Here is a 10,171-nt window from a genome sequence, read left to right as displayed (position 1 = left end):
AAGAATTACTTCACTTGCACTTTGACTACCAACTGGTGAGCCACCTATATTTAATAAAGGATTAATTGCCACTTGAAAAATCTTGTGTTTCTTATTCTTTTACCCGCGTATAATATCTCTAATACGGAGATTTTATACTACATAGGAATTCAAGTCGCTTTCCCCGCAACTTCAATTGGATATTGGTGGGTCATTTCACTCCTGCTGTGATTACAACAACTCCGCAATACAGTCCACAATTTTATTTCCACTCGTGTTGGTCAGCACACAAGCAGCAAGTGGGTGATAGTGACAAGATCCAAGCATTGTACTCCTGGGTTCCAATTGCTCATTAATCCCACTCTTTCTCAACTTCCACTCCATTGGTTTTTGGTTCAGCTGTCATCCAATTGTTCATGGTCCTCAAGAGAAGAGAGTAATACCAGTCAATCACAAAGAAACACAGCATAAAACATGAGGTAATGACAACTACGCATTAGTTGGTAATTGACTTCGGTAAGTGCGCTTTAAGTAAAACCGCGGATTATTACTGGAATCGAAAGTGTGCGTGGTGGTTTAAATTCTATAAAGTCGATGATAATAATCTGAGAAAAATTAGTAAAATCGCAAAATTCAATATATTAGATTGAACATATATAAAGTAAAACACGCAATCACAACTTTGTGGGAATATGATTGCGATCTGTGCAATATAGTTCAGATTTAAAGTAAATTACAATTTTCGCTTTATACCCGAAATAAGCAATAACAAAAATATTAAAGTGCATTTGCTATCCAAAAAAAGGGAAAAATCTCATTTTGAGAAAGGAATATAATTCTTGTCGCAAAAGTCCGAGAAGTCCACCATTTGTGGGACTTTTTAATTCCAAATTTAGTAAAATTTGTAAAAAGTTAGAAGAAATTGTTTGTAATTCTGAAATTTTTCATGTGCCAAAATTGGTGAAAAAATTTGCAAAATGTGCGAAATGGAGGAGGTTAAATAAATTCGTGAATATTACAGATGTGAAGAAATCCGTTATTTTAACCAAAAAGTTAGCGCACAAAAGAAAAAAGTGTAAGATCCGTTATAGAATATTACGAATAAATTCTTTCATTTGGTTCAGTTGGAACAACGAAATAACAAATGAAATAAAAATAGTGTGCCAAAAAAGAAGTCTGAGATTTTGCCGTTATCTCCAAAAAAACCTGTTCATCAAGGAAGAGTATAAGAAAGGTAACACATTTTTCATTTTTATTTTACTATTCTCATTTCGTAATTTTGGCGCAATTTCTCTTGGAAAAAAAAACAATTTATCACTCAAAGTTTTATGGAGTGACGTAACGGAAGATCGTAGCCATATTTAAGTTAGGCTCTCTGTACGCTCTTATACATATATTATCAAGTTTCTGCTATTCGCCCATATAACACTTTGATCACTCAATTAGAGGTGGAGAAGTAATAATAAAGAGAAATAATTATTATTGTTTAAATGTATGTCACATTCGTAAAAAAATGAAATGGAATAATAAAATTGTTATTCTAAAAGTAGTGCCTTATTTTTCCTAAGAGATTAAGACTGGCACTGAAATACATTGCGCTGTACGCAAGACTTAAAGAAAGATATGCAAAAAAATAATAAAATATATACTGAAATATATGGCACATTTCATGCAACAAAACGAATTAAATAAGTACTTTAGGACATTGCATTTTCCTAAAATAACATTGCACATTATCATTATTTAAATGGAAACGGGAAATACATAAAAATGTTGTTCTTAACAGAAAGTTTAAAAATATAAAATATAAATATATATTTTTTGAAATATTGCACAGTATTTACAATTATATCACAGTTCTATTGCACAAGATTGTCATCAATACATATTCACATAAATACATATATAGCCCCAAAATAGCTCAATAATCGCAAATAATCTGTATGTAATCAGTTGGTGCTGCTGTTTACTAAAGAAAACGAAAATTAATACCACGCACACTAATTACGCACATATTGCTACACACTCGAGGAAAAAGGTTAACGAATAATTTGTAAGCCTAAATCCTCAGCTGACATTCGGCGTTATTGGATTTTACATATTCTTATTCTCATTTTTTATATCTTATTCGCACTTGTGTTCATATTTTCGCTTACAAATACTACAAAAATATTTTGTTCTTGATTTCTTCTGATTCTTATTCTCATTTTTATATCTTTTCGCACTTGTTTTCATATTTTCCGCTTACAAATACTATATAAATATTTTGTTCTGGATTTCTACTGATTTTCATTCCCATTTTTCATACTTTATTCGCACTTGTTTACATTTTTTCCGCTTGTATATAATACATAGATATATGAATATTTTGTTTTTTTTCAATTCAACTGAGTCTTAATTTGAAAATAGTCGAACTATTGAGTAATTTGAAAAGAAAATTATCATCGCGGTCGATTTGTTTATTGGGAAACTGCAGAAACATTTCTGCTCCATTAAATTTGAATTGTGAGGACTCTCCACTTGGTTTGTCCTTTCTGATAAATTGTCCACTTAAAGAGTGAATATCTTGACAATCCTTATATTTTCGTGATTACATGTTGTCTCCTACGGACAAAGGCGTACCTTCGGTTAATATGTCTCGAAGTGCTCCGAATTCTGTTAGCAATGACAACGCGGGTGAGCAGGATATGCGAGGACAAGAATTTCTGTTCGACTGTGATCACCTCGTTTTATTTTGTGACATTTTTGAGAAAGCTGATCTTGAAAATCAGACTGAGACCTTGTTAGATGTCAAGTTTGATGAATTAGAAGGGAGATGGAGGAAGGTTCAGGACGGTTATCGGAACGTAATGATGACTCCAGGGCTCATTGCGGACAAGGATTTTAAGGATAAGGTTCGATTGAATTATAACATTTGCGCGGAGGAGTATTATTCAACCCGTTCAAAGATAATAGATATCCTCCGAATGGAAAGGGGTCAGAACATTACTTCCAGGCAACCTTCATTATTTGCACAATATCGGGTTCCTGGGCCTAACGTCCCAGCACCGATTCCTAATGAATTTTCTGTTTACCACGGCCAACCACAGGACTCCACTGGAAGTTTTATAAAGGTTCCACCGTGTGACACCGAGATTTTCAAGGGTGGTTACGAAGAATGGCCGTCATTTCGTGATATGTTCACGGCGGTCTACGTCAACCACCCAAAACTTACCCGAGCACAAAAGTTATATCACCTTCGAAACAAAACCCGCGGGAGCGCCGGTGCTATCGTGAAAAGGTATACCCTGTGCGATGAAAATTTCGATTTAGCATGGGATGCCCTTAAGACTAGGTATGAGAACAAAAGAGTCTTGGTTGATAATCAACTCCGAATACTTTTCAATATCCCACCTGCCACTGTGGAGAATAGCGATTCGATACAGAAGGTCCAATCTACAGTAAATGATTGCCTTTCGACTCTCAAAACATTGGATGTTGACGTAGACGGTTGGGATCCTATTTTAATATATCTTATTTCAACAAAACTTCCAGACGAAACACTATCTCTGTGGGAACAATCTTTAAAATCCCATAGAGATCTGCCACGATGGTCCCAAATGGACGAGTTTCTTGTAAATAGATTCGAAGTAGTGGAGCGAATTTCCAGAATTCGATCAACTAAGGATAGATATTCGACTCCAATTGAGTCTTATAAATCGAAGACTCAAACATTTTTATCTCAGGACAATTTGGCTTTATGTACTCTTTGCAATAATGACCACAGCTTACGAATTTGCCCGGAATTTAAGAAATTGAGCACCCAAGAAAGAATTGATTATGTTTTCCGCAATAAAATTTGTAATAATTGTCTCTCAACGGGTCATGTGAAGAATAGTTGCAAAAGCAAGAAAAGGTGTTGGGAGTGTAAGAAAAACCACCACACTTTGCTCCATATAAAAACGGTTACGACTGTTACAAATACAGATAAAACCACACCGACTACTATCGATGGCCAGCAAGTGGCTCTTAACTCTTTCGTGGATGGCCCTTCAACTTCATCCAATTCATGCTCGCAAATTCAGGCCAACTTTTCTTCTAGCAACGAGACTATTTTGTTGCGAACGGCTTTGGTGCAGGTCGAACATGACGGCGAGCTATTTACTATACGCGCCCTTATCGATCCAGGATCCCAAAGGACATTTTTGTCTGAAAGGATTCGTAATCGCTTGAAGATCCCATATAGAAAGGCGCTGTTTGAGATATCAGGTATTGGTGGACAGCATCAAACATCAAGTAAGGAATGTGAGCTTACATTGGTTGCACGAAGGACAGACTCTCGCTTCACAATAAGGGCCATAGTTTTACCGAAGGTTACTCAACGATTACCTGCTTCGTCTTTCGAAATTCCACAGTCCTCTGCTCTTCAGGAACTAGACTTAGCCGATCCCAACTTTAACAAGTCTGCTCAAGTAGATCTTGTACTTGGGAACGACTCCGAGAGGTTTATTAATATAGACGGCATTAAGAAGAATATTTGTGGAACCACTTCTGCCTACAATACCGTTTTCGGATGGGTCTTAAGTGGTCCTATAAGGGCTGAAACTGTGCAGTCATTTTCCATACGGGTTTCGGAAGATGAGACACGCCTTCTTCATGAACTCATACGAAAATTTTGGGAAACGGAAGAAGTTCCTTCCGAACCACCACCGTCAAAGGAGAGCGAATTTTGCGAAAATTTTTACAAATCCACAACTATACGACGAGAAGACGGTCGGTACATGGTACGTCTACCATTTAAACAAGAATTTCCCCAATTTGTTTCCCTTGGTTCGTCAAGATTCATGGCTCTGGCGCAATATTCACGTATGGAGCGCACACTTAGCAGAAATCCCGAATTTCACGCGCAGTATGAAGCTGTCTTGAACGAATACCTCAAACTTGGCCACATGGAGGAAGTTTCACCATGTGAGTTGTCACAAAACGATTCTTTTCGCTCTTATTACCTTCCGCATCATGCGGTATTACGCCCGGAACACAAAACGACAAAGCTACGAATAGTGTTCAATGCGTCGAGGAAAACGAAATCTGGGTATTCACTTAACGACGTACTTTACACTGGCCCAACTCTACAGAACGATCTGACCTTTGTCATACTCAACTGGAGAAAATACAAATATGTATTTTCTGGTGACATTCAAAAGATGTACAGACAAATTCTGGTACATCCTGCGGATAGACCCTTTCAGAGAATTGTACATTGGAAAGATTCCGCAAGTTCCCCTAAAGATTATCAATTAAACCGTGTCACGTTTGGAATTAATTGCGCACCTTTTCTTTCGATTCGAACCATTTTGCAATTGGCAACTGACTGCCAAGAACAGTTCCCACAAATCTCTTCAATTTTACGGAATGAAATATATGTAGATGATGTTTTATCTGGTGGGTTTACTCTGACAGACACGAAAACTATTTTGAATCAGTTGGTTGAAGTTCTCAATTCCGCTGGGTTTCCATTAAGGAAATTTGCATCTAATGATTCACAATTGCTTCAAGGGTTATCTCCTGAAGACTTGTACGAATCCGATTTTTTACGCTTCCAAGAGACTAGCTCTGCGAAAGCTCTTGGGGTAAAGTGGAATGCATACACTGACACATTCTCTTATTCATTTAATCCCATCTCAGACTGTGAAAGCATAACGAAGAGAAAAATTTTATCGGCAATTGCCTCATTATTTGACCCAGCTGGGTGGATTACACCCATAATTATTCGAGCAAAAATCATGATGCAACAGTTATGGTTGGAGGGCATCGGCTGGGATGATGATATTGGCCAAGAATCTCTACAAAAATGGCGCTCTCTAGTTTCTGACTTGTCAAAAATTAATGAAATTACCATAAACCGTTGGATCCAATATTATCCAACGGACAATGTTGAGATTCATGGATTTTCTGACGCGTCTAAGGCCGCCTACTGTGCCTGTGTTTATGTAAGATCCCAAACCTCAAAACATGTAACCTTTTCGAACTTGCTAATAGCAAAGAGTAAAGTGGCTCCACTTCAAACTGTTTGCCTACCGCGATTAGAATTGAATGGAGCTCTCTTACTTGCGAAATTGGTGAATTTTGTTATTTCAAAATTTGATTTCAAAGTTTCCGAGACATTTCTTTGGACAGACTCTTCGATCGTCCTAGGATGGTTGTCTAAACCCCCATGGAATTGGGAGACGTACGTAGCAAATCGTACGTCTCAAATTCACTCATTAGTTCCCAATGCGAAATGGCGACATGTGCCTACTCGTGATAACCCTGCCGATATAGGCACCCGAGGTTCAAATCCTCAAGAATTAAAAACAAATTCGTTGTGGTGGACAGGTCCATCGTGGATCACGAATCCCTCATCGACGTGGCCTAACTCGAATCCCCTCGCTCCACCACAATCCCAGAAACAAGTACAATCCTTTAATGTTAATGTGGAACTACCTGATATATTGGACAGATTCTCTTCGTATCCTAGGGCACTAAGGGTTCTGGCATATATTTATCGCTTCTATTCCAATTGTTGTGCCAAAACTAACAAGGTTCATACTGCCTCTGCAGAATTAACTCATTCAGAGATCAAATCCATAAAAACTCGTTTAATAATTTTATCTCAAAAACGTTTCTTCGAAACAGAATACGGGGAACTCAAAAAGTCCAATCCTATCTCGAACAAGAGTTCACTTTCCACGCTAAATCCTTTTTTGGATTCCCATGGGATAATGAGAGTGAACGGCCGTTTGGCAGATTCATCCCTATCGTATAATGAGCGATACCCAATAATACTTCCGGGTAATTCCCGGCTATGCCATTTATATCTCTCGCATCTACACTTATTTCTTGCACACGGTGAATGCATTCTAATGTGCAGAATGTTACAAACCGAATTCTATTTGGCTCGCGCAAAGACCCGAGTGAAAAGCATAATACGCAAGTGCAAGACGTGCGTTATATTTAAGCACAAGCCTTGCTCCCAAATCATGGCGCCGTTACCACCAGAACGTTGTACAATCACACCTCCATTTCATTTCACCGGCATCGATTTTGCTGGTCCCTTCGAACTTAAAAGCTCCCACTTACGCAAATCTCCAATAATGAAGGGTTATGCTTGTGTATTTGTATGCTTTTCCACGAAAGCGATACATCTGGAGCCATGTAGTGACTTGTCATCAGCAGCATTTGAGGCTGCATTCGCCCGTTTCGTTGGGAGGCGGGGGCTCCCCCAGAGGGTAATCTCTGATAATGGGCGCAATTTCATAGGCGCTAGTCGACATCTTCTCAAAGAATTTTCCCACTTTCTCAAATCATCATCAACTTGCATATCTCAGAAGTATTCCACTCACGGCTTTGAGTGGCGATTTATACCGCCTCATGCACCCCACATGGGCGGACTATGGGAGGCAGCCGTAAAAAGTTTTAAGTATCATCTAAAAAGGATTGCCGGCTCCCATAGGTTCACATTCGAACAGTTTGCCACTGTACTTACGCGGATAGAAGGTGTATTAAATTCTCGGCCGATTTCTGCCATGTCTGAAGACCCTTCTGATTTAACTGCGTTAACCCCTGGCCATTTTATCAAGGGTGCGCCCATAATGGCTCTTCCTGAACCCGTTTCTACAGATTTATCCCTTATAAACCGGTGGCTGAAACTTAAGGCACTTCACCATCAGTTTGCGTTAAGATGGAAAGAAGACTATCTCAAGGCCCTCCAAAAGCGCTACAAGTGGAAAAATTGCACCCCGAATATTAAAATTGGTGACTTGGTAGTGGTTTTGGATGATTTACTCCCCCCGTGCGAATGGCGGCTCGGACGAGTTGAGAAGACTCATATCGGATCTGACAACATGGTTCGTGTAGCCGATATCCGAGTTGAAACTGGGACGATAACACGTCCAATAGTAAAATTGTGTCTTTTGCCATTTGATTCAGAGAACATGTAAACTTTTTCAACCCTCTTACAATAAACAAAAACAAATAAATACCTTTGCCTTTCACGCTTGTGAAGGCAATACCTTTAATAATTGCACTATTGTCTCTTAAATAATTTCAGAAGTACCACGGAACGTAAAGCATCTCACACACGCCGACGAAATCCTTATCTCTATAAGTGTGAGCTTTGTCGAACTTTCCACCCAATTCGCTTTTGCAAGAAATTCCTCGACATGGATGCACTGCAGCGTAGAATTGCTATAAGGACCCATAATTACTGCGAAAATTGCTTAGCCAAGAGCCATACTACAAATGCTTGCCCCTCAACAGATTCCTGTAGGAAGTGTAAAGCTCGCCATCATACGCTTTTACATGGACAGTACCCGCGAAACCAAAATACCACTTCTTCACGAAGCCACTCGAAGAGACCTCATCAACAGCAAAGCACTGTCAAACAGGCGTCGCAGCAAAAAGCCTCAATTAAATCACGGGCTCGTAAACACACAAAGAAGGCCAAAGAAACCCGAGAAACACCAACCACGCCAAATCATTTGATTCTGTCTGAGGCTATTCGATCTCTAGCTGCCGTCTTATGTTCCTCGCCATCTTTTGCACAAGTGCAAGGCCGGCGGCATGTCTAAACTGGTGTTTAGACAACATTTTTTTTATTATTTTTTATAATTTTTATCATTTAATTATTAAAAATGAATTTCCAAATTTGAATTTCAAAAATTTTCAACCGTTACAAATTGAAATGTTTTCTGTATAACAGTTTAGAATTAATTTGTATCTTTTAATTGTGAATTATATATCGATAAAAATTAATGTGTAAAAACGGATACCGATACATTCTCTGAAGTACAAACTCAAGAATTACTTCACTTGCACTTTGACTACCAACTGGTGAGCCACCTATATTTAATAAAGGATTAATTGCCACTTGAAAAATCTTGTGTTTCTTATTCTTTTACCCGCGTATAATATCTCTAATACGGAGATTTTATACTACATAGGAATTCAAGTCGCTTTCCCCGCAACTTCAATTGGATATTGGTGGGTCATTTCACTCCTGCTGTGATTACAACAACTCCGCAATACAGTCCACAATTTTATTTCCACTCGTGTTGGTCAGCACACAAGCAGCAAGTGGGTGATAGTGACAAGATCCAAGCATTGTACTCCTGGGTTCCAATTGCTCATTAATCCCACTCTTTCTCAACTTCCACTCCATTGGTTTTTGGTTCAGCTGTCATCCAATTGTTCAATTATTCAACATAGTTCCCTTCAAGAGCGATACAACGATTATAACGACCTTCCAATTTTTTGATCCCATTTTGGTAGTACTCCTTCGGTTTTGCCTCAAAATAGGCCTCAGTTGCGGCGATCACCTCTTCATTGCAGCCAAATTTTTTCCCTGCGAGCATCCTTATGAGGTCTGAGAACAAGAAAAAGTCGCAGGGGGCCAGATCTGGAGAATACGGTGGGTGGGGAAGCAATTCGAAGCCCAATTCATGAATTTTTGCCATCGTTCTCAATGACTTGTGGCACGGTGCGTTGTCTTGGTGGAACAACACTTTTTTCTTCTTCATATGGAGCCGTTTTGCCGCGATTTCGACCTTCAAACGCTCCAATAACGCCATATAATAGTCACTGTTGATGGTTTTTCCCTTCTCAAGATAATCGATAAAAATTATTCCATGCGCATCCCAAAAAACAGAGGCCATTACTTTGCCAGCGGACTTTTGAGTCTTTTCACGCTTCGACAATGACAAACCCTTGTTAAAGTGACCGGTCTCTTCCATACGCATGTACCAGAACAGGGGTCTAGCCTTCTACCGGTCCTGTGGTTGATCCATATCCCGTAGGGTTGAAAATAGTTTTACAATTTCAGTCAAAGGAAAGAGTTCGCTGTATAAATACTGAATTGATTTTGAAAAATTCCCAAATTTCTATCTACATATGTACATATATAAAATTCAATGTATGTTTGTTTATTTGTTATGCGCATCCCAAAAAACAGAGGCCATTACTTTGCCAGCGGACTTTTGAGTCTTTTCACGCTTCGGAGACGGTTCACCGGTCGCTGTCCACTCAGCCGACTTTCGATTGGACTCAGGAGTGTAGTGATGGAGGCATGTTTCATCCATTGTCACATATCAACGGAAAAACTCGGGTGTATTACGATTTAACAGCTGCAAACACCGCTCAGAATCATCAACACGTTGTTGTTTTTGGTCAAATGTGA

At 39.0% G+C, this 10,171-nt stretch overlaps 1 protein-coding gene across 1 annotated transcript; it reads left to right on the top strand.

The window, feature by feature from the left end:
* Nucleotides 1-334: 334 nt before the first annotated feature.
* LOC142224286 (uncharacterized) lies at nt 335-8,874 on the top strand. The gene is made up of 2 exons (XM_075294055.1): nt 335-458; nt 8,048-8,874. Exons 1-2 carry the CDS (start codon nt 454-456, stop codon nt 8,565-8,567), a joined length of 525 nt encoding a protein of 174 aa, XP_075150170.1. The 5' UTR covers nt 335-453; the 3' UTR covers nt 8,568-8,874.
* The last annotated feature ends 1,297 nt before the right edge of the window (nt 8,875-10,171 follow it).

The sequence above is a fragment of the Haematobia irritans genome, chromosome 2 (assembly GCF_050003625.1).
Source record: "Haematobia irritans isolate KBUSLIRL chromosome 2, ASM5000362v1, whole genome shotgun sequence".
NCBI classification, from domain to species: Eukaryota; Metazoa; Arthropoda; class Insecta; order Diptera; family Muscidae; genus Haematobia; species Haematobia irritans.
This window is presented reverse-complemented; position numbering and strand designations above follow the sequence as displayed.